This window comes from Eulemur rufifrons, chromosome 2, assembly GCF_041146395.1.
Source record: "Eulemur rufifrons isolate Redbay chromosome 2, OSU_ERuf_1, whole genome shotgun sequence".
In the NCBI taxonomy this organism is placed as follows: Eukaryota; Metazoa; Chordata; class Mammalia; order Primates; family Lemuridae; genus Eulemur; species Eulemur rufifrons.
The window spans coordinates 47,361,845-47,387,712 of record NC_090984.1 but is presented as its reverse complement, the minus strand read 5'-3'; the positions used below and the strand labels follow the sequence as shown (position 1 = coordinate 47,387,712).

The 25,868-nt window shown below is 36.1% G+C and overlaps 1 protein-coding gene and 1 long non-coding RNA gene across 2 annotated transcripts in view; one reads left to right on the top strand and one right to left on the bottom strand.

Moving 5' to 3' along the window:
- The window catches only part of CTDSPL2 (CTD small phosphatase like 2), an 89,779-nt gene extending 75,798 nt beyond the window's left edge, over positions 1-13,981 (top strand). Inside the window, exons 9-13 of the mRNA XM_069460689.1 lie at positions 6,480-6,542; positions 6,647-6,726; positions 10,131-10,257; positions 11,525-11,620; positions 12,450-13,981. Of these exons, the coding sequence (XP_069316790.1) occupies positions 6,480-6,542; positions 6,647-6,726; positions 10,131-10,257; positions 11,525-11,620; positions 12,450-12,515 (432 nt within the window). The 3' untranslated portion in view covers positions 12,516-13,981. The remainder of the gene's footprint in view (positions 1-6,479; positions 6,543-6,646; positions 6,727-10,130; positions 10,258-11,524; positions 11,621-12,449) is intronic.
- Positions 13,982-15,707: 1,726 nt separating this feature from the next.
- On the bottom strand, positions 15,708-25,307 carry LOC138376404 (uncharacterized). The gene is made up of 3 exons (XR_011231663.1): positions 24,963-25,307; positions 21,178-21,353; positions 15,708-15,885 (listed from the first exon to the last, which is right to left on the bottom strand). It is a non-coding gene; the product is annotated as an uncharacterized lncRNA (long non-coding RNA).
- Positions 25,308-25,868: the final 561 nt, after the last annotated feature.

Genomic DNA, 25,868 nt, shown 5'->3' with positions numbered 1-25,868 from the left:
TTTAAATATATCTATAATGGCCAATTTTTACTTCATGAAAATTATGCTTCATTTCTAACTTTTAATATATCATCTGTGTGAATACATCAAGCTTCACTTTATCCCACATGGACTCTTTAAACAATTCCTTTTCAAATTGATTTCCATTTAATAGAGTAAGGTTTTATGAAAGCTTTTAGTTTGAGGATTTTTGTTGTTATTTTATTTTGTTTTTATTTTCATTGGTTCTGATGTTTTAGTACTTATCTGTTTATCCCCAGATTCATGGGTAGGCATGGAACTTACACATCCTACCCTCAGCATCCATTTACCTCTTATTGGAACTTAGCAAATCAAAAGATAACTATAAAGTCACTCAGTGGGTTATGAAATTGAGGTCACCACAGGGCCTACCTGAGCAACTTACTTTCCTTGGAGATTTGGGTTTTGTCTCTGCTCATGTATGAATGCTAAGAAAATGTTAACTAAGCTAAATAGTTAAACTGTTAACTGACACAGTTATTACTGTCCTTCCAAAAGTATAGATTGTAGCTGTAGAACTTTCTCTTGGGAATTGAGGTTACCCAGTTCTGCCCTATGGGATCATACTCATTCCAGCTATTATGACTCATTATTCTTAAATAATGAGGTAGATAATAATAATCATAGCTAACAGCTGTTGATACATTAAATGTACAAAGCACCGTTCTAGGTGCTTTACATATTTTAACTTCTTTAATCCTTATGACAACCTGTGAGTAGGTACTGTTATTACATCCATTTTATAGATGGGGAAACTGAGGTGTACGAAAGGGTGAGAAAAATTGGCAGAGCTGCTTGTATTCATGTGGTGGTGAGATTTTTCAGTTAATTGTAACATCTCATTCTTTGTATTCCCCCCAACATTGTTGTTTTCTACTGCTGTAATTCTTACTGCTAATTAAATTTAATAGTCACCATTTTGTTTAAAGGAAAACATGCCATGATCTTAAGTGGATGAATCCCACTGAATTTATCATTTTTTGGCCTATTGCTATAATGTAGCAATAAGGCTAGGTGCGGTGGCTCATAACTATTAAATAATCCCAGCACTTTGGGAGGCTTAAGGTGAGAGGATCACTTTGCTTGAGGCCAGGAGTTCAAGACCAGCCTAGGCAATATAGCAAGACTCCATCTCTACAAAAAATGAAAAAATTAGCTGGGTGTGGTGGTGCGTGCCTGTAGTACCAGCTGCTACTGGAGAGGCTGAGGCAGGAGGATAACTTGAGCCCAGGAGTTCAAGGCTATAGTTTCAGGCTGCAGTGAGCTATGATTGCACCACTACACTCCAGCCTGGGCAGCAAGACACTGTCTCTTAAACACACACACACACACACACACACACACCCCTGTGGGTGTGTTTTTCCTAAAAAGACTCACATGTAAGATAATTTTTTCTTAGCCACTTGACCACAAATTAAAACTACTTATCTTTGGATGGGGTTTTGTTTTTTACTTTTTTTCGTACTGTTAAAATTATCTGTGATATTAGATTAAGGCTTTAATCTATGGCATTAAATTAAGGGTTAATAAACTAATAGAAATTAGTGCATAACTTGAAATTGCATAATTAGATAGAAATTTCAATTTAGACTTTACCACACAATATTTATAATCAATTTATAAGTAGATGCTATTTTAATGACTACTTTTATTAAATCCAGTTCTGTTAACCATCAATGGCCTATGTGTACTATCTATATACAACTATAGGAAATTCTCCTTAATACCAAAGAAAATGCAGGCTGTCAGGTATTATTCATAAGTGGTGTTAATATAGTGGGGTTCTTAATTTTCTATATAAAATTTAAATTTTGGTAAAATCAGTCCACAACACATTGTATAAGATTAGCTTTGTTATCAGTTTTGCAGATATCATTCCTAATAAAGTTTTATTTTAAAGATTTTATATAAAACATTCATAAATCCCTATCTCCAGTAGAGAAGTAGTCCATCTTGTATAGTATTTTTATATAATTGTTTTTCATTATCACATCAGGCATCATTTTTAAACTTATGACTTATTTTTTGGTTTATTGAGGAGGATTAAAACTATTTATAGCATAGATAGAATAATTACTGTAGATTTGGAAGAACATATGTATACAGCAGGGTGTCCCACAAGTTGCCATACCTAAAGAAAATTTTGTAAAATGTTGTAACGAATATTTTGTAAATAAAGGTACATTTAGCTACATTCACTCTGTAGACTGAAATGAAGGTTTTGGTGTTTGCGAGACTACATAGTTTTGAAGAGTTGCAAGTTGAAGAAGGATGGTTGTTAAAATAGTAAGTAGAGAAAGGAAATGAAGAAAATGGGAAGTAGGCAGCTAAGGAAAGGAATTTTCGTATGAGAGTAAAGGTAGAAGAAAAATGGAGCTAATGGCATCTATGGAATAGATTTTGAAGTATTTGGAGGCATGTCTTTGTGTGCATCTGTATGTCTGTATTTCTGTGACCTAATAGAAATGACACAATAAGTAATGGCAGTCTCAAGAATTAAACTCATTAATATGTACCTGATAAATGTTCTTTGTTTCTACTGGGCAATACTTAGTGCTTCTTGATTTGTATATATTTCTGTTCACACTTACCATTAATATATCCAAATGCCGACACTGCTGGCCTTATATCTGTGTCTACTTCTGCTTCTGAGATTTTGCCTTTGTATCTATCACCTGATAGTACCTCATGTGGCCCTAACCCTAGACTGCTCATTGTTACTTTGTACCTTTCTACATTATTTTTTTCACTAACTTCCTCAGTCTCTATCTGTTTTTTAATCCTGAAACACCTTCCTGTTCAAATGGTCAATCTGTTCTGAGAATAGGAATTATTACGGTCAACAATTCTTTCTGTTCTCATGGTAAGGAAACACTCTAGCAAGGTATCCCTCCATGTTAAGTGCCACCTTTTATCCCTGGTAAACAAACACATTTTAAAAGCACTGTCAAATTTTAAGATGTATATTTAAATATAGTCAAAGTAGTAGAATGTATGACGAAGTTATAGTTTTGACCTAATCTGGAAGTCACTGTATAAGGGGTTGGAAAATGTTACCCGTGAACAGTGTTCCACTTATTATGCTTGGAAAGTATGGTTTAAATAGAAGTATTCCTGTGCAGTGTTGTGTTAGAAGAAATGAATCTCAAGAGGTCCTGTTTATCTTAGTTTACTATAGGTTGAGTATCCCTAATCCAATCATCTGAAATCCAAAATGCTCCGAAATCTGAAACTTCTTCAGTGCTAACATGATGCTCCAGGGAAATGCTCAATTGGAGCATTTTGGATTTTGGATCTTTGGATTAGGGATGCTCAACTAGTATAGTGCAGATATTCCAAAATCTGGAAAAAAATCCAAAATCCGAAACACTTCTGGTCCCAAGCATTTAGGATAAGGGATAGTCAACTTGTATATGAAGAAGGTGATAACAGGGATATTGAAAATAAATGAAAAATACATATGCAAAAATGAAATATTTTTGGTTATGAAATGCATTCAAGTGCTGAACATTGACAACAAAAGGCTCTTGATGGTTCATAGTTTATCATCCATGTTGAAATAAGATAATTCGTAAAAAGTATTGGTTTTTCTTAACTATCACAAATCTGTTCTGAAAAGACCCATAGTTAATAAAAATGATTTTACCAGTAAAATAGTAATATTAATACATCAAAAGTCTATCATTGGGCCGGGCGCGGTGGCTCACGCCTGTAATCCTAGCACTCTGGGAGGCCGAGGTGGGCGGATCGTTTGAGCTCAGGAGTTCGAGACCAGCCTGAGCAAGAGCGAGACCCCACCTCTACTAAAAATAGAAAGAAATTATATGGACAGCTAAAAATATATATAGAAAAAATTAGCCGGGCATGGTGGCGCCTGCCTGTAGTCCCAGCTACTCGGGAGGCTGAGACAGGAGGATCGCTTGAGCTCAGGAGTTTGAGGTTGCTGTGAGCTAGGCTGACGCCACGGCACTCTAGCCCAGGCAACAGAGTGAGACTCTGTCTCAAAAAAAAAAAAAAAAAAAAAAAAAGTCTATCATTGGCTGGGCATGGTGGCTCATGCCTGTAATCCTAGCACTCTGGGAGGCCGAGGCGGGCGGATTGTTTGAGCTCAGGAGTTCGAGACCAGCCTGAGCAAGAGCGAGACCCCGTCTCTACTAAAAATAGAAGGAAATTATATGGACAGCTAAAAAAAAAAAAAATATATATATATATATATATATACATATATATATATATATATAGAAATTAGCCGGGCATGGTGGCACATGCCTGTAGTCCCAGCTACTCGGGAGGCTGAGGCAGGAGGATTGCTCGAGCCCAGGAGTTTGAGGTTGCTGTGAGCTAGGCTGACGCCACGGCACTCTAGCCCAGGCAACAGAGTGAGACTCTGTCTCAAAAAAACAAAACAAAACAAAAATCTATCATTATTTGGTTTACCACACAAATAAGATGTGTGTGGTTTTCAACCAAGGCTATAAACTATACTAAATGTCAGGATGAAAATGTTTTTTTTTTTTTTTTTTTTTTTTTTTTTTTTGAGACAGAGTCTCACTCTGTTGCCCAGGCTAGAGTGAGTGCCGTGGCGTCAGCCTAGCTCACAGCAACCTCAAACTCCTGAACTCAAGCGATCCTCCTGTCTCAGCCTCCCGAGTAGCTGGGACTATAGGCATGCGCCACCATGCCCGGCTAATTTTTTCTATATATATTTTTAGCTGTCCATATAATTTCTTTCTATTTTTAGTAGAGATGGGGTCTCGCTCTTGCTCAGGCTGGTCTCGAACTCCTGAGCTCAAACGATCCGCCCACCTCGGCCTCCCAGAGTGCTAGGATTACAGGCGTGAGCCACCGCGCCCGGCCTAGGATGAAAATGTTAAAATTGATTAGAAGAGTAATTATAATTTTTTATACCTCATCCTAAATGATGGTGATTGGATATAAGGATTTGGTTATTTTTGTTTGCTAGGAGGGGTATATAGCTTACTTTGTTTCTTACTAGCCAAGATTAATAGGATTAAAAAAACCCAAACCTTTATCCAGCCCAGAGATGGGGACAGAATGATATTAGCAAAGTAATAATCATTCAGTATTTGTCTTCTTTAAGCAGTCAGTTCTTAAGGAAGTTCAGTAGTTATACTTGTGTAGTCATGTAGGCTTGCTTCTCTTTATTTATCTCTGTTGCCTAACTTTAGGCAATTCTACTTCATTTACTGAACAGATTTTTATCAGGTACCTACTATATATTTGTCTTATATATTTTGGACTTTGGAAATTATAATGATTGGTAAAACATAGTCCCTATCTCCAAGAATCCTTTGCATGCTATCTCCATTTTGCCCTAAAACATTCCCAGAACTAGATTTTTGTTATAGGGGCATTTTCCTGTGCCATGTAGATGGATGCCAGAATTAAACTCCACTAAGCCTGGATTTGAATTTGTTGCTACCACAGAGGGTATGTTTTTTGGGGGGTTTTCATGTGTTTTTTGGGGGGGAAGGAGGGTATGTTTTTAAAAAATCTGAATCCAGTGAATCTGGTTCAATAAATATTTGTTATTCATGATATCTGAAGCTAATAGTCACCTTTGAGTGGAGTATAAAATTTTAAAATTTTTTATTTCTCTATAATTTCCTGAAGACATCTTTTTAAATATAATTTTAGTGGATAGTCATGGATCATGTTTCTGCTTTTTGAATATTAAGTATATTATAAGAGCTACATTAAATACAGGCGAGAAGACAGACACAGAAATAAGAAAATAATGTATATAAGGCAGCTCTTTGGGTACACATTGGCCAGCTTTTGAGAACTGGTGTGTTTGTTATATGTTTAATCTTAAGTAGCCCAATAATGCTAAATTAGATGCCACATCTGAATCATTAAATGTAGAACAGCAAGATTGATTTCTGAAAAATTGCGGTTATTTAAACCCACCAATCCATACATCTCCTTCTTGAATATTATTTACCTTAATAGAAACAAACTTACAGAAAATTTTAGCAGGTGATTGTTGAGAAGAAATTCTGAGTAATTATTGAGGAAGGTCATTGAGACAGGTCAGCTAGAGGTGGACACACAGCCTGCCTAATAATTGGATGGATGCTACCTGGCTGGAAGATGGAGTTGATTGGTGGATCAAAATCTCAGAGGGACACCTTCCATTCATTTTTAGTTTAAATGTTTATTAAAATTATATTCCAATGAAGTACTGTTACCTTGTATGCTGGTATTTAACTATTAAAAGTGAAATGATCAGCAATGATTATCACCCTATCAAAAGATTGTTGTAAGTGATCTCTTGTATGTGAAATATGTTTGGTTTGAGTGGTACTTAGTAAACATTTCTATTTTAAAAAATGAACTTTTAATTATATGTCCAAAGTTAGATCACAAGATATCTTTAAAATAAGTGGTTTTCATTTTATGTTTATTTGCTGAAACCTATCTTTGTATTTCTTTAGGTTTATGTGAGATTAAGACCATTCTTCAGGGAATTCCTGGAACGAATGTCTCAGATGTATGAGGTACACAGGCTTAAGCTGATTACATATGTATTTTTATTTTATTTAGTATAGTACCCATATTTAGACCATGTATAATGATTACTTCTTTTCCCCTGAATTTATAGATCATTCTTTTTACTGCTTCTAAGAAGGTGTATGCAGACAAGTTACTGAACATACTAGACCCTAAAAAGCAACTGGTCAGGTAAATTTAATTAAGAAATAGTGGAAATGTCTGTCACACTGATCTATGAAGTTACTGATTCTATTTAATTTTAATGGCCATTTTCATTTGGCTGCATATGTAGAGATTTAAATTGTCTTGAATGGTGAAAATAAATGAATTTTTTTAAAGCCCCAAAACTGTTTAAGAGTTCCTAATGATTTGCCTCCAGACAGACGTTCTTTAAAGGATACAAAAATCAAACGTGTTTTATTCAATGTGACATCTATATCCTCATTTCTTTTGGGACTGGGGGGAGACGGAGGGTGGAGGATTGTGTGGAATTTTTCCACTATGTGCATGATGTTTCACCTTCTTATGTGTCAAAGATAATGCATGTTATATTACCTTTTTAATGGCATAGAGAAATAAAAGTTAATTTTTCACAGAAAGGATCAAATTAAACTCTTTTGCTTTTTTTCAAGAGCAAATTTATTTTCCATGGAAACGAAATGTTACATGAATCTAATGGGAAATTACAGTTGGTTTAGTCAGGACTCTGTTCCTTGTGTGTGCCTGGAGTGAGCAGATGCACTGTGTTCCTAGTTAGGTGGGAGTTCTCTGGGTGATTTTAAAACGTTTTGAAAATTAGTTCCATTATTTCTGTCAACTGAAGTGACATATTCAGACTGCAGCAGACTTGCTGTATCCTTTAAGAGGGAGGAGTTAGTTAGTTTTTTTGAGTTTTTGACCAAAAGCTGAGAGAGATGATGACACAAAAAGGCCCATAAAAGCTTTAATAGCTAGGTGTTAATTTCCTTGAATACTTTTCCCCATATTGTCTTAGTGGGAAATCCTAGACTTAATTTTCTGCTGTTAATGATACCTTTATTATTGAGTGGTTGCAATTACACTGAAAGGCTTTTCCTAATGTCCATATTTTAGAGGTGTTTTTCCTTCTAAATAGAATTGTAACATCTTTTATTTTTTAATCTAAAGGATCAAAATGAGTAAGCTACAGATACACAAATAAGAAATGGTATTTTCTATTCACAAAAGTCTATTGTAATTTGTGCTCATTTTACCTAAGTTTAATAAAAGTATACAAATGATTTTGCTTTGATGACTCCACTGTTCTAGGGAACAGTGGTGAGCAACAAGCCCTTCCCTCTTGTAGCTTTCATTTTATGGGGGAACAAATAATGGTCATTTTATTCTAATGTGTTATAAATTAATACCTCTCTTTTAAACTAGATTTATAAAATCTACATATTTGGGAGTTTCCTTTTGTTTTATCTAGTTATATTTTGAAAGACTTGAAATACGAAGAGCTTTTTGAACAGTACATTGAATTTGTTAGAATGCTAGGGAATTAACTATGTTTGTGACAAGGTAGATTCTGAAAAATTCTGTAATCTCTGAATCCTTTGAGTTTCAAATGCAAATTTGTTGACATGGAGGATCTGCTATTGGATGACTGACATCTCTTTTTTTTCTAACACTGCAAATACATGCAGATGGACCCTCAGATTCCTGAATGGCTAGAGGGTTTTTAGTGTAATTTAATTAAAATAACCATAGTATCCACATACATATTCAATTGTCTCTCTCTCTTTTTTTTTTTTGAGACAGAGTCTTGCTCTGTTGCCTTGGCTAGAGTGCTGTGGCGTCAGCCTCACTCACAGCAACCTCAAACTCCTAGGCTTGAGCAATCCTCCTGCCTCAGCCTCCCGAGTAGCTGGGACTACAGGCATGCACCACCATGCCCGGCTAATTTTTTTATATATATATATATATATTTTTTTTTTAGCTGTCCATATAATTTCTTTCTATTTTTAGTAGAGACAGGATCTCGCTCTTGCTCAGGCTGGTCTCGAACTCCTGAGCTCAAACAATCCGCCCGCCTCGGCCTCCCAGAGTGCTAGGATTACAGGCATGAGCCACTGCATCCGGCCTTCAATTGTCTCTTGTCTCAGCAAGTTTGCTACTGTTGGCGAAGAGGCATCAACAGTGACTTTTGCATTATGTGCTGTACCTGCCTCTCCAATTTCCTCATATTCTAAATGTTTATGGAAATAAAATATGGAATCTTACTTAGGCCCAACCAGGACTTGAATTATTTTATCTTGTCTTTGTTTTTTTTTAAAATAGGATTGTCTTAAATCTTCCAGAGGCAGATGACCATTTGACTATTATTATTAAAATATTCCTATATTACAATAAGAGGGGAAAGAACTATTTGTAAAATTCTTCCTCCTTGCCATCACCACTGGCACTGATATTTTTAAGGTTGAGATTGTACTTGTGTGTATGTGTGAGTTTTATTTATTTATTTATTTAATTTTGGTAGAAATGTGACAGATTTTGTGGGTAGAAAATATCCCTTTCTTGAAAGTATGTAATTAAAAATACAAGTATAAGTAGGCCCTAGCTCCTGAAAAGTTGTTTAGTGGGAAAAGACAAATTACCAACTAATTAATGTGTACAGAATGGAATATTTCAAAGTGAAAAACATCAATATATCTGTATCAATTATAATATTCAGAGACTAATATTTTGAGTATAAATTGAGACTACATAATTACTGTAGTATATAACTATTATTGTAAAACCATTAATAGCTTTCTAAAATGATTTAGCATTTTTCTATTTAGTATCTAAAATTGATGAAATATCCGTTTACATTTATAATATTTAAATCTGAATTTATCATTTCATTCAATCACTCTTTTCAAATGATCATACACATACACTAAATTAAAAGAAACTGGGGTGTTTAGGAAAAGTTGAAATGATGGAATGTTTTGGCCTTAGCACCTTTTTTCTCAAATTATAAGAAAAACTAAAAAACACTTAAAAAAAATGCCAACACAAAAACATTCCTTCTTATATTTTCTATTCTGGCATGTACAGGGATAGGGAGGCTGTGTGGTCTACTGGTTAGAGCAAAGGACTGGGAACCAGGAGGATCCTGGGTTCCAATGCGGGGCTAACTACTGACTTACTGTGTGACCTTGGGCAAGTCACTTGACCTCCTTGTGCCTCAGTCAACCATCTGGAAAACTGGTTAAAAAGCAGGACCTCACTGACAACCAGATGCTGCATCTGAGCTGAGCTTTTCTGGGTAAATAAACTACAAAAACAATTTAGAGTTTTTAATCCCCCTTTATAATTTAGTATTATAACATTTTGGGATAAACCAAAGTTCTTTAAGGCATAGTAATATTTGGTTCTAAGGTTTCAATAAGTCCTAAGAATTTTTATAGTAAAATGGTAGCCCAAAGCTTAGGCCCACATTTATATTTGAATTTCCTTTGAGAGAGAGAGAGAATAATAAGGCTTAACCTATAAAGCCTATGGTAAATGTATGTGTTATATATTTCAGTATATGTTGTACTTTTTAGAGATCTTTTTTTTTTAGAGATTGTTTTTATTTTTATGTTTAGGCACCGGCTTTTCCGTGAACATTGTGTGTGTGTGCAAGGAAACTATATAAAAGACTTAAATATCCTTGGAAGAGATCTTTCAAAAACTATAATAATTGACAACTCACCACAAGCCTTTGCATATCAGGTAGGAAGAAGTTGTTAAACTCAGATTGGAAAAAATACAATGAAGACAAATACTGGCAAACAGAAAATGATGAGAGAAGAACAAGAGAATTTTCACTGGTGGAATTTCCATTTAGTGTGTCATTTTTTAGAATTAGAAATGCCAAAGCCTATATTCCTGGCGGAAATTTTTCTTTTAAATGAAATGCAACATAAATGAAGAAAAATCTGAGTAGTGAATCTGATTAAGAAGGAACTATAAGATATATGTCATTTAATAGCATTCTTAACAGTTATTAAATCAGTAATTTTAATCATATAATTAGCTTAACTGTGTTCTTCTGGTCTATTTGGTTTCACATTCTGAATTATTTTCTTAGACTATTCTGTCAATCTATTTGTACCCTTAGTTAACATTCCTTTGAAATATAACTAAAGAGCCATCCTTGCAAGATATATTTTCCTTTACAAATATGTTCATGTGATAGATTTCTGAGATTTTGCTTTACAGTAAATCGGTGCAGAATAGGGACGATGGAAAGTGGATTGAGTATAAATAAAAACAAGATTAGCCCTTAACTTTTGAGTGTCAAAATATCCATAATAAAAAGCCAAAAAGGAAACTGCATATGATACTGAAACGCGTTCACTTTAGGTCCCTACTTTTATTTGCTTGCCTTTTAAAATATGTTTTTAAGAATTTCATCTTGGTTCCTAGATAAAATCATTTCAGTTATCCTCTGTTTCATATATAACACTCTTTTTAGACTCTTCTTCAGTGAAATACCACTGAGTCAGTTTGTTAATGTTTCTGCTATGTTTCAGGTTATCATGCTGCTTTTTGGGAAAAGAATAATGAATGGGACAATGGTCCCTGTGTTTAAAAAAAAAAAGTATATGTGTTCTGCTCTTGTTCTCTGTTTAGATTGGCAATATCCCTTCATTCACAATGCTTAGCATTGTACTAATTGTCATTACTTCTTGAATGAATAAAGGAATGTTTTAAATTATGTTAATAACCCGTGTAAAACTTGCTTTAATGGAACTTTCTTGTTTAGTTTTATATACACTGAGAAGAAATGACACTGAAAAACCAAGAGGCTTCAAGTTATTCTTTAACATCTTCTCTTGTACTATTGAGTTGTCAATGAAAACTCTGGTGGTATTCCTTTTGAAAGGAACTTTTAGAGCAGTGTTTACTTAAATCTGTTGTTTTCTTTTTTTAAGCTTTTCCAAACTAGGCAAAATATAAGTAAAAAGAGGATTTAATTACTTATTTATCGTTTTAGCTTTCTAATGGAATCCCTATAGAAAGCTGGTTTATGGATAAAAATGACAATGAACTCCTAAAATTGATTCCATTTCTGGAGAAGCTTGTAGAACTGGTAAGTATATATTATAATTTATCTTTTCATATTGTGTTTCTGTTTGCTCAACTATATTGAAATAAATCTCCTTTTTAATTTCTTCATCTTATGTACTGACATTTAAAGTCAATTATGAGCCGGGTGTGGTTGTATACACCTGTAGTCCCAGCTACTCGGGAGGCTGAGGGGAGGATCACAAGCCCAGGAGTTCGAGGCTAGCCTAGGCAACACAGCCAGACTCCATCTCTCTAAAAAATAAATAAATAAATAAAGTCAACTGTGGTGGGAGATTGGGGCAAAGGTTAAAAAGCATTATGTGCATTTTTTGAACTTTATATATTAAAATTATGCTTATCAGTATTAAATTTATAGGTTGAATGTTTACTATTTCAGTAGACTTCCTCTTATAAATCACTAACCCATTGTGTTTGAAATAACATTAAGTTGATTTCATTTTGCTTTCATAATTCACAACTAGAATTAATGCTATGTCACTGAAACTTTATTCTCAGAATTATTTTCCTATATCCATGGATCAGTCAACTTTAAAGACTAATGTAGAAAGTAGAGTTCAGTGGCTTAACCCCTTTAGCTATCTTTTTGTTTGGCCTCTTATTGCTTCATTGTTCTTATGAAATTAAAACTTTAATGAAAGTTTTCTTTAATGTAAATTTAATTCTGAGTTAATTATGTCTGTGTAGTGTATCTATATTTGACAAACAATAATAAAATTTTAATTGTAAAATAAAATAGTATATTTTCTCTGCAAAGTAAAAATGTTTCTACTGTTAGGATCATATCTTTGAAATTATGTGGCTTTCAAAAAATTGTCTCTTTTTCTACACAGAATGAAGATGTTCGACCTCACATCAGAGACAGATTTCGCTTGCATGATTTGCTGCCCCCAGATTAAGTACAAAGACTTGTCAAATCACTGAAGGGGGAGAGGACCCTTTTGGACTAAGACAAAAACATCGCCATTACTGTTGAAATTTTGCATTTTTGTACCCTGTCTTGCTTTTCTTATCTTTGGTGCCCAATAATAATCAAGGGTTACAGAAAGAGACTTTATCTATCTCAGATTGAATACATACAGTAGGTAGGCTAAAACAGAAGAGTCTTTAGAACTAGTGCAATTTCCAGTGAAATTTTTTTATGTACAGGACATCTGCAGTTTATAAAGAATTCTGTTTCTGCCACCAGCAGTTTGACCTGTAGTCACACAGGATTTTATGATAATAACAGAGATGAAAATGGACTTTTATTTTCTCTCTGTTTGGTGCTCTAAGTGGGTTTGTAGCCACTTTTCTGTTACTTTACGATTCTCATTTCAACAGGAATGGCCAGTAAAAGTTGTTTTATTTTTCCTGTTAAGGTTTATAACCTTTTTACATTTTTGACCTATATTAGATTAGAATTTCATTATGCATTCCTTTTAGTTGAGGCGCTTCATAGTTTTCTGGAAATAGTCAATTTTTAGTTTTTTATTATACATTTGAATGGCCGTTTTCCTGCTTTGTCTGCCTGCATATTGTATATTTGTTTAAAAATATTCTCTATTTTAGTCCATGTAAGTTTCATTTAGAAGACATGCATTTATATTTTGTTTCTGTAATATTCTACTGTAGGTGAAATCTTTACAAAAATCAAGAGACTGGGTAGATAAGAATATATGAATGACTAATATTCAAAAGATTTAAACCATTGTGATGGCGTGTATTTCCAAATGGTAATATCTTGCAAATGGCACACAGATTTAATGGATAAAGGTATACCTCAGACTTCACTGTGCTCACCAATCTTTGAGGAGAATGGGTTTGGTCACCTGTTGGGCTTGATTTAGTTACTGCTGCCTTTGGTTTTCTCCAGGAATGAAGTATTCAGCACAGTGACTCAGTATTTTTTAGTTATTTTGCATGGGCTGGTAGTACCTCTGTTATGCTGTCAGTTACAATCAATTTAAAACTCTGTGTAACAGTCTTGGTACCTAACAGTAGCTATGCATAATCCTGTGGCACAGTACACTCCCAAGCCACCAATGCAGTTAATATGCTCTCATAGTGGTTTTTCTATGCTATATGAAAATAGTCTTCAAGCCTTGGTTCTCTAATGCAGCTACCACAAGAGGTTGATATTTTTATAGTGGCGTGTAATCTCCTTTTCGAGAGGCTTTTTATGGAAGGTAGAATTTGTAAAAGTTAGTATGCTTTGCCTCTCAACTGCATTAACATGCCACAGGCTCAGACTGTTTTTATGTAAAGGATGTCAAAGAACAGCACTTTTTCTAAAGAGAAGTTTGATATTTTGTATGCTTGTTAAGAAAGTACAGTATTGGAAATTAAAGGTGGACAACTGATAATTGAGGAGTATGTCAGTTAATTTTTTATGTATATTACCTGTTTACTTGTACAACTTACTGTACAAATTACATGCAGCTTCATTTTCAAATGAATCCTTAAAATAAGGAAATCTTTTTAGGAAAACATTTAATTTTTGTATTTTTGATTTTAAAGGCATGAGTTATGTCAATTTTCAGTGTATTAATGAAGATTTTAACTTTTCATCAGGTTGAGTGTTTTCTTACTATATTATCTGTTGTGTATGTAGTTAGCATATTGTGTCACTGAAATGTTTAAAAATCTAGCATGTAGAGCAAGCCTGTTTTGTGGAAAATCCTTATTCATTAAAAAATCATGGCAGATTTTCTGCAAAAAAAGCAAAAGCATTTGCAATTCAGAATACTGATTTTTTTTTTTAATTTAAAGAAAGGTATTTTGCTTGCAGGAAAAAATACTACAGATTCATTTTAATGAGAATCTTTGAAATGTATTTATCTTTAGGGCATATGGGCATCTTTACGCTGTTTGTCTTCTGTCTTTCTTGAAATAAAATGTACATACGTTACCTTTACATATGCTCTTGCTCAAAATTGTGAACCTAGTTACATTGCTCCCTGCTCCCCTCCTTTTTATGCTCAAACAGCAAAACCCAAACCCTGTACAAGATCTGAACTTTCAGCACACATTATAATTGCTGAAAGTTTTCCTGAATAAGTAAATACAGTTTCAAAGGGCTTTCCCATAATTTAAAGGGAGATGTAAGCACCTATACCATTGTGCCGGTGGGCACTTTAATAATAAACATCATTTTTTCAATTGTCTTTTATTAATGGTAAGAGTTGTTTTCGGTCCCATGCTAGGAGAGAGCCTTTAAGTCAGCTGATAAATGAATCAAGCATAAGAAGCTTCCGTAAAGACATAAACTAAGGGAAATTTTATATGGCCTGAGAAAATTTCTTGAGACCAAATTAATATATTTTTTCTTCATTACTTTACTTGGGTCATTTTAAATTTAATAAAAAATTAAAATAATTTATAAAGAGACAATTTAGCTTCCTTCAATCTTAATATAATGTTTTATCTTCCCATTACTCACCCCTGTCTTGTCTTTCTCTGTTGGTAAATGTTAAACACTTCCATTTGGTTAACTGGAGGTGTATATTTTTTTAATTGAGATGTGCCCAGCCCCTTCCGCTCACACAGGAAATGTGAACTCCTAAAAAACTGACTGTAGTAAATGCAGGAGAGATTGGTACCTGATGAGACACAGCAAAAGTGACCTGTATACACATTAAAACTCTGAAGTACATATTAAAATTGTGCTATTTCCAGTAATAAATGTCTGACTTTTAAGACATTCTTTTAAATATTTATATCATTGTTAGAGAGGATGTTTTAATCAGTTGTGTTTTTTAATTCCATGTAATATATGTAGCCATAATCAGATTTATATCACCATATTTCTCCTTGGGTCCTAAAAAAATTGATGACAATTCGTAACCATAAATTGTTTTATATTAGCTAGTATGTATATTTATTTACCTGATGGCTTTATCTGTTTCCCCAAAATTGTTGGGGATTTGTTGAAAGCATTATGTAACTTCTATAAACGGCTATTTTCTTGTAACTGTCAGTGAAATGGATGTGTACATTGTTTTTTTTTATATTTCTCTCTCTCTTTTTTTTTTTAAGGGTTAACATAGAATGGCTTTTTAAAAAAAGTATCTTTGGCCAATGACTTTTTCAGCTAGATATATTATTTTCATTCAACCTTCTAAAGAAGTTTGTTTCTCATTGTTCTGTTCAGTCAACTTGCCTGAAAAACAGAGAGACTTCATCTCATCAGTGAAGAAAACATTTCATTATACCTACAAATCTTGCCAGCGAGCACAGAATTCTTCATAAGGACCAGATCTCTTCCACGTCTGTGTCAATCACACAAATCTGAAATGTAAAGGACACTGAAGCCTTCATATAATTGTACTAATATGATGGTGTTATATACTACATTATTAGCTAGTTAAGGTTTTCTGACCTGACTTCTCTTTGTCTTCCTAGGTATTTATTTGTTATCTCTCTTAAATCTTGTGTATCTAAATTAACTTAGTTAATAGTTACCCACTGAATAACTATGCCAAGCAACTAGGAAAGAATGTTTATTTTATTTCCCCTTATAGGGGAAGAGTGGACTGGGAACAAAAATGTATGGGCCAAAAGGCCTTTGATTGTCATTCATTCACTTTTTTATTCCTCTCATGAGCTATATTTGAGTATAGTATTTTTTTAGTGCTGATGTGCTTATGTCATTACTTTTCATGTCTTCCCCTAAATTGAAAGCCTACAAGGAACCTATATTACATACATTTAAGATTTTCAGAATAGGAACCACAAAACTCAGTATCTCATCTTTAAATGCTACTTAAATTATTACTGGAATCCAAGTCTCACTAACTACGATACATCTTTATAAAATGTTTCTCTGTATCTTGAATTGAAATTACTTGTTCAGAGGCAAGAGTTCTGGGGATATTACACATTTTGAGATCTTTTAAAAAAGGGGATATGAAAGCAACAAATTTATTCTAGTTAGTTTATGGTTTTGATAGTAGTAAGATAAATCAGTGGTTCCCAACCCTGACTGCATTAGAATTACACCAAGGAGCTTTTAAAATACAGATTCCTGGGGCCTACCTCTGGAAAATTGTCTCACTGGCTCTAGCGTGGATCTCTGTATATTTTCTAAAGCTTTCCCAGTGATTCTCAATAGCCAGGTTTGGGAAATCACTGTTTTAAGTAATGTGACAGTGTTTTGAGACTAGGCAACAAAATAAAAGTTTACAAGACATATCTTTGTAGTAGGGTTTCTTTTTTAAACGTGGGACCAGATTTCACAGAACTTTTTCAAGATACATGGAGGAATAATAAAGAAGATTGAGGCTACTGCTCATTATCATTTTTGTTTTTCATACTTTTTTAAGACTTTGCATTTCTAGGACTTGGAATAGTTGATCATATACACAGCTGAAGGACATGTCCCTGAATGAGACCATTATATATATTACCTGTAAAATATTTCACTATTTTTTTATTTTATAAATCTTTTTAGAAATAAGCAATGAAATACTACTTTCATCTTTTGAAATGGGATTTTTCAAGGCAGTGTCCTTTTGGCATTAAGGTAGGGGGGAGTTAATATTCTCTCTACCTCTTTCCACGTGAATCAATATAGTCATGGACATTTAAAGATTTCAATTTAATTTCTACTTATTTACTATGCAGTATAGCCGTGAACAAGTAATGTAGATTTAGTTTTCTCATCTTCAAATGCCCTTATCACCCTACCTCACAGGGTTGTTGTGGGGATAAATAAAACTTTTATGGAAGCACTTTTCTTTGATTATATTTTATCAGCCACCAGAAACAATATAATTTCTAACAACTTATATTTGTATAGGGCTGGTTTTGTTTACAAGTATACAATTTTCTCACATTCCTTTCCATATTGATGTTAATCTTCAGGACAAATCTGTAAGGACCTTAGAGTGGGTTACAGATAAGGAAAAACAGATAAGGAAATTGGGGCTCAGAAAGCTGTGACCCAAGACACATTCTGGGAGACTTAAATTTAGTTATCACTATAATATGCTATTCCCAATGCCTTGGCTTTCTTGTATGATAAAGTTGGTACGTGAATACAAAGCTTTCTCAAATTTACCAATTAAGCCAATAAAATATATATACAGTGGTATCAAGTAGACCTGTAGATAACAGTACAATTTTTAAACTAGAAGGAAATTCCAACTTCTAAGTGTACCTCTTTATTTTACAGATAAGAAATGAGTTTAGAAGAGTGTCTTCCCAAGATCACAGAGCTGGAACTAGAATCAAGGTCTCTTTATTTACCATTACTCAATGATTTTGGAAGGGCATTTTTAATTTCTGGAACTACTGTGAACAGAGGTGAAATAGAACACTTGAGGATACCAACCTGAATAAAGAAAGGGTTGGTTTTGAAAAGTAGAGATAAGATGGCAAGAAGAAACCAGATTATAGTGATCTAAGATGAAAAATTTATACTTCATGTACGGGCTAAAATAACTTGGGCCAATATAACTATAGAATAGTACTCTGGTCCCACCTCAGTCTCTGTGATGAGACTTTTGATAACTATTTTCCCTAAGCTCTAAAGGAATTTGGTGTTCACAGGTTTGAGTCACTGTAGCAATCCTTTAGAAATAAAAGAGCACTTAAAGCAGTCAGGCGAATAGTTCACTTGGGAGTGTGGTTAATGCATGAAATTCAGGGTCAAAAGACCTGAATTCAAGTTCCTGAAAACTCAACCACTTACTAAGTAGGGCAGTTATCTCAACTTCATTTCGTTCATCTGTAAAATGGGTGCACTAAGACCTTCCTTTCAGAATTAAAAGGTTCAAATGAAACATTAAAGCGTATTATAAACTATAAAGTAATATGCAAATAAGATACCAGAATAGAGCTGTTAAAGCAGCTAGTTAAAGCAGGTAGTTCTCTGAAGAAGGGTATACAAGAGGGATGAGAACTACACACAAGTTTTGGGAGATGAAGCAAGAAGAAAGGAGTGAACAGCAGGATCAGGGTATTGTAATATATAATCACAGATATTAGAATTTTTAAGAAAGATGTGAACAGTGGGGTGCATTTAAACAAATGAAGACTAGATAAGTGATAATGGAGAGGTTAGCCGTGTTGAGAACATGTTTGATGAAAATTTTGAGTGTTAAGAAATGGTGATGAGGAAATTTAAGAGTGATTCTTGAATGGCTTAAGTGAGTAGTCAGAATAGCAAGCTCACATAAAGGATCTGCCAAGTTAGGAAAAATCCCCTTAGTAATGGATGAACCAAATGAACTGGTACATTTAGTGGCTACCAATATAAGCAGTAATGTTCTTCATGTGTAACAAGTGGCTATGAGTAGCCTTCCTAATGACAGTAAAAAGTCATTTAAAAAATCACACTACCTTACTATGTTACATTGTTGGCTCTGAATGACAAAAGAAAGCAAAACTGAAGCTGCACTCAAGCTTACAATCTAGCAGTGAAGACTGACATTAATTATAGTTGGGAAAAGGGTCATAAAGGAGAAGGATGGCTGTGAGGGTGCTAATAACTATTTTACATCAAGATCCTCAGAAAATTTATTCAAGGGCTACAGCTAGGCTTGGTTGCGGGGAGGGAACGTTCAAACAGGGGAGTGAATGATTGGGTTAGTCTTAAAAAGAGCACTTTAGAAATAAGAATGGGTGGGTGGGAGACCAGTTAGAAGTTTTGAAGTTCTTCATGCAAAGTATTCCCTTTCTCCAAGACAAATGGTTAATGCATTGGGTGACAGTGTCATAGTGGACAATCGGAGTTCAAGAGGTGGTTATGGTTCTAGAGAGAGTATGGCTCGTCTGGTTTACTGAGACTTACTAACCATGTGGATTTTGGGGACTTCCTGAAGAAAGGTTTGTTTTTCCCACTGTCCAGACAGGAATGAGAAGGTACTATAGGATTTTACGATGCCCTATAAAAGTATGGAACAATGTATGGGAGTTGAATGGAGACAGATACTATCAACTATCATTTAATATCTTACAAGATTCTTGGGTAGGTTTTTGTTGTTTGGTTTAAAATGAAAAAAATTTCATTTAGCTGTTTCTGTATCAAGTTACATAAATCAAATCTTTACAAAATGTAATCTTTTCCCAAGAAATCATTGGAAAAAATAATAACTCTGATTTTGGAATTTATACATAGGAGTTTTTAACCTAGCCCTGTTTGCCCTTTATCCTCAAGCTAGTTCATCTTTATGAGATTTTGAGACGGGTGCATAAGGTACTTCTTAAATAAAACCCATGAGCAGCTCTGCTTCACTTCTGCTGTCATTTACTCTCCTTTAATAATAACTTCTTGAGGACAGAGGTTTTAATGTTACTTTGTTCAACATTTATTGATTACCTATTCTGTTCGTCTGTAAAATGGGAATTCTGTTACTGTATTTGTGATTACAGGATTCCCCTAGAGACTTAGCATGTGAATCGCAGGTTAGTTTTAAGGACTAAGTGGAGTCCCTAACATGTAGTTGTAAACATGTGTTTCCCTGCTTCCTCATTTGAAAAAGTATGTACAATATTGTGAATGAATTCTCAATTTGTTTCAAAAACTTATTAATGCTACATACACATAGCCCGTGTATTTTTCCATAGTACCTTCAACCCCCACATCCTATTTTCAATTTTATATGGGTTAACACTTTGAAGTTAATATCCCCAGAACCTAGAAGAGTACTTTGGTACAGTGTAGGCACTCAATAATTGTTTGATAAATGAAGGAAAAAATGAGCCCACATTTCAGAGTTTGGACTTCTGAGTCCAGAAAATTGATTCATTCAGTGCATACAAAATTGATGAGACTCAGAGAAACTGGTTCACACTAATCACAGTCACAAGAGACTAATTTTTACACCAGATTTCAATTTTATTCATTTACTGTCAGGTTTCCTCCTTAAGAAACTAAATTAGATGCCTGCTTGGTAAGAGAAGAACCAGAGAGGGAGTCTACTGAAAGAGAACCTTAATGGCTAATATCAAGTCAAGAGGATCCCCTCATCTCCACTAGATATATACTTGCTAAAAGACTGCAGGTCAGCTTACCTTTTTCTCTAGAGACTCAAAATGTTCTTTGGCTTCCCCTTCCCTATATTTCACTTTTTCTGTCAACATTTTTTAAAGACACATTGTCTTAAAACCTCTTCAACCAATACAAATAACTAACTACATTACCACTTCAGATATATATATATAGCCTTGCTTTCCTGAGACTCCACCTTGAGGTAGTTAATTTGGATGTGGCATCTTCTTAGCCACTTGTTTACTATTTCCTGGTTCAGTTACTGCTACAATGCAGAGTGCTTACTAGTAATAAACACTTGCTTTTTTGGGACCCAACTCTAGTAATTTTCCTTTGAGACTACCGTTCATGAAAAGAAACAATGGCCTGGTGGGCAGGTTTTTCTTGGAAAAGAACCCAGTTCTTCAAGTAAATATATCGATGCAGTCATTCAGTTATTAAGTGCCTACTATGTGCCAAACACAGACTTAGGTATACCAGAGAATTAGCCTCTCAAGATTTCTTAACTGCAATTAGACTGTACTAGGATGTATTTAAGATTTTTAGCTGAGGCCAAAAATGAATTTACTGGAAAGATATTGTGGTACCTCATGGCAATTAAGGAAGAGCTGGAGAACTGGACCTCAGGGAAGGCAGGAGGAAGTAAAGGTGGCTTGGGAAATCATCACCTCAGCAGGAGTTTGTGGCCCTCCCTTCAGGATGCTGTTCACCACCACCACCAACTCCCAGGCTCTAGGAGTCTCGAGTTCCAAATTCTAAAGTCCTGGGAAAGAGAATCTTTTAGTTATCTATTAAATTCATAACAATTCACCCCAAAACTCAGACACCTAAAATAACTTATCTGTCACAGATCAGGGGGTTGACTGGGCTCAGTTGGGCAACTCTCCCTTAGGGTCTTCTGTGGTTGCATTCATATGGTGAGTGGGGATGGAATAACCTGAAGGCTCAACTACAATGGATGTCCATGATGGCTTCTTCATGCTCATGTGTGGCATCTCAGCTGGGCTAGCTGCAACAGCCAGGTGTTGGTTGAGTATTTCTCTCTATACGGCCTCTCCATGTGTTTAACTTGAACTTATTAACAGCATGGTGGTCTTGGGGTAGTAAGACTTCTTAAATGATAGCTGGCTTCCACCAGAGTGAGCATTCCGAAAGTACAGATGGAAGCTGCAAGGTACGTTATGTATGGCGTAGGCACTTCTGCCCTATTCTGTTGGTCAAAAATGAATCATAGGGGCAGGCCAGATTCAAAGGGAGGAGACTTCATAAGGGTTTGAATACTGTTCATTGGGGAGGCCACTGTTGGAGACTAGCTACCACAAAATGTGATGGTTCCACTGGGTTACTTATACCCACTGAGGAGCAAATCCAGATTTTATTTGGCTTGAAGCACATACAATTTAGGAGGCTTTCTTGAAGAATGGAAGGGGCTATACAGTGAGGGGCCCTGAAGCTCAAGTTTCATCACCCTCACAGTTAATCGGCTTCTGACTAGCCCCCTTCCCCCATCAGCTATGATAAGGCAGCAAACATGGCTTTAGGAGCCTACCTACTCTTGTGTACTAGGACAATCACCAGAAAAGGAGGAATCTTGTGAGCTCTTCCCCCTTCACCAAAAGTGTCCAGTGTTCAGCTCAATATAATCTAATCATCTGAATTACTGGAACCAGGTCTTCCGACCTCCAAGAAGTAAATTGAATATACCATATTGTACAGTATTTTTTAAAAAATTATTAGTGTTTTTTACAAAAAAGAAACCCACACATATGGTAGAATTGGAAGGATACAAAATTTTTTAAAAACTTAACTATCCTCCCTGTATCTTTTTCCTCTGGCTGCTGCTTAATTGTTGACATCCTTCAAGGTTGTCTCTCATTCTGTGCCATCGTCACATAGCCTCTACTTACACATGATTTCATCCACCACCATAATCAGATGATTCCTATTTCTCTATCTATAGTCCAGACTCTCTAGTTCAATTATGTATTAAATATTTCCATTTGGATGTCCCACAGGAATGTCAAGATCTGTGTGGCCAAATTTAATTTATTCTGTATTCCTTATTATGATGAGAGGCACCATTCAGTCATTTTCAAAAACATTTATGGAGTATTTACTATATGCCAGGCACTGGGAATACAGTAGTAAAGAACACAGACAAGATTCCTATGCTCCAAAAAGACATTAAACAAACAAGATCATTCCAGATTGTGAAAAATGCTATGACAAAAACAGTGATGAAAGAGTAACTGGAGAGGTTTCTTGCAGGAGGGAGATCAGGGAAGGACTTTCTGCAAAGGTAACATTTGAACTTTTGTGAAGGAAGAAGAGAAGATACCATGCAAAGTGTGGAAAGAACACTGAAGGTAGAACAGTTAAGTACAAAGCCACTAAACAGGAAAAAGCTTAGTAGCTTTAGAGGGCCAGTAGCAATAAAGTTAATGAGAGAGAATAGCACGAGGGGATTGGTGGGAGGTAGGAGTCAGTAAGGAGTTAGGCCTTATTCTAAAAATAAGAAGCCACTAAAGGGATTTCAACTGAAGGGAAGTGGTGTCATGATCTGATTTACTTTTTTTTTTTTTTTTTGAGACAGGCTCCCTCTGTTGCCCCTGGTAGAGTGCCTTGGCATCTTTGTAGCTCACAGCAACCTCAAACTTCTGGTCTCAAGTGATCTTCCTGCCTCAGCCTCCTGAGTAGCTGGGACTACAGGTGTGCGCTTGACACCTGGCCAATTTTTCTATTTTTAGTAGAGACAGGGTCTCCCTTTTGCTCAGGCTGGTCTAGAATTAAGCTCAAGCAATCCTGCTGCCTTGGTCTTCCAAAGTGCTAGCATTAGTGGCGTGAGCCACCACACCCAGCCCTGATTTACCTTTTTAAATAAGAAAACTGCCTGGTGTGTAGTAAATGGATTGTAAAGGGGAAAGAGTGGAAGAATGAAGACCAACTAGGAGGCTGTTAAAGTATAACAGTCTAGAGCTGTGGTCCCCAACCCCGTGGCCCGCGGACCCCTACTGGTCGGTGGCCTGTCAGGAACCCAGCAGCACAGCAGGTGAGCGGTGGGCAAGCGAGAGAAGCATCATTTGTATTTACACCCATGCCCCATCGCTCACATCACTATCTGAACTCTGCCTTCCCCAGTCCCATCCGTGAAAAAACTGTCTTCCATGAAACCAGTCCCTGGTGCCAAAACGGTTGGGGACCGCTGGTCTAGAAACGGCCTGGATTAAGGTGGTAGCAAGAGACTTGAGGGTAATTAAATGGCTTCAAGATTAATGTTGAAGGTAAGACCACAGAACTTGGTGATGGTTTGAATTTAGGGAGTAAGAGAGAAGAAATCAACAATAGCTCTAAAGTTTTTGACTTGAGCAATTAGATGGGTGTCACTCAATCTCCAAAGGCCAGAGAAACAGAATAAAATATATATTTTATATATATATATATTTTGTACATATATAAATAGAGATTTATTTTAAGGAATTGGCTCACATGATTATGGGAGCTGGTAAGTAGGAAACCTACAGGGCAGGCAAGCAGGCTGGAGATCCAAGAAAGATTTGATACAGAAGGTGGAGGCAGAATTGCTTCTTCCTAAGGGTCTTGTCTTAATTTGGACTGATTGGATGAAGCTCATTGTCATTACGGAGGGTAATCTGCTTTACTCAAAGTCTACTGATTTAAATGTTAATCACATCTAACAAATATATTCATAGCAACAACTAGACTGGTGTTTGACCAAAAACTGAGTAATATGGATACCATGGCCTAGTCAAGTTGATACGTAAAACAACCATTATAGTCACTAAGTTCTATTGACTCTGACCTTTAAATATTTCTCAGATTGCTTCCTTCCTCTCCATTGCCATTTCCTTAATGTAGGCATGTATTCTTCTCATTTAATTATTTATAAAATACTTATGTATTAGGTACTAGGCCAAATGTTGGCAATACAATTGTGAATAAGATAGACTGTGCCCTTAGGGACTCAAAGTCTAGCCTTTCCCTGCCTATGTCTTGCCTCCGTCCAATCCACCTTTATAAACGGATGTTTGTAGATCATTGCCTCTCGCACTTTGAGCTGTAGAATAGCTCTTGAAAGACCTTGTTTATAAAATATTTGTAGACTCTCTGAAAAAGATACACAAGAAACAAAGCACAATGATTTTCACTAGAAAGAACAGAGTAGCTGACTGTTGTATCCACGCTTTTATAACATGAATGTTGTACCAAGTACATGTATTATATATACAAAAATAAAACAACAAAAACAAAAATCAAAATACATGAAACGGTTTGCCCCTCAAAACCCTGCAGTGGAGCCCAGTGGCCCAAGGAGAGAGGATAGCCCGTTTTAAGCCCTTTATAATCAGTTTACCTGCTCAGTTTATCTCCGATTGCTCCAGTAAGTTAAGGGACCACGCGAGTTCCTTCTACCGGAAATGCGCTTGATCAAATTTCACTCGGTCTCTCAAACTCCAGTTTCACCAGCGCCTACTTCAGGAAGCCTTTCCTACATCCTCCGGCCCTCCGCCACCGTTAATGTTACCTTTTTACATTTAACCTCATAATGCTTCTTTTTGTTGCAGTCATCACACTGTGTCGAAATTTGTTTACACGTCTATCTTTGCTAGTTGATTGAGGACAAAGCTACAGCTTATGCCTAGCACAGACTGAGGAGTTTCGAAATTGTTCTGTGAAAGAAAAAAATCAATGTGCTGGCCTCAAGGGGCTCACAGGAAGGGAAAGCCTCAAAGACTGGGACTCTCTTCGATCCCTTCGTGACTAACTCGAGACAAACGTCCCCCAAGCTGGCTGGGAAGGCTGCCAGGAACGCGGCCTTCTCCATTCGCTTCTTCACCAGCGCCCAGAGCACGCGGGCTTCGAGTGGTCCCGTCCCCGCCAGCGCGCGACTGCACCCTCGGCGGGTCTGGGAGGCCCGTCCACCGCCCCCACAGGCGGGCATGGCGTTCAGAGCCCTCTTCTGAGCGCAGCGTGGAGAGGATGGGGTGCGGGGTCTCCTGGGTATCAGCCAGCGGCCAAGGATGGTGATCACAGTGACCAAAGGGAGGGTGCACCCTCGGGTCGTAGCGGGGATGGGGTTAGCAGGGGAGGGTTGGCGAGGACTGAGGAGAGCCAAGCGCCAGGCAAGGGACCTTCCTATTAACTTCCCTGCACTTACGTTTCCTCTTGGGGCCCAAGCCGGGGCAGCGGTCTCCCCAACCCACAAGCTCCAGGACTATTTCGCGTCCTGGGAAACTGGACACACTGCCCCGCCATCCTC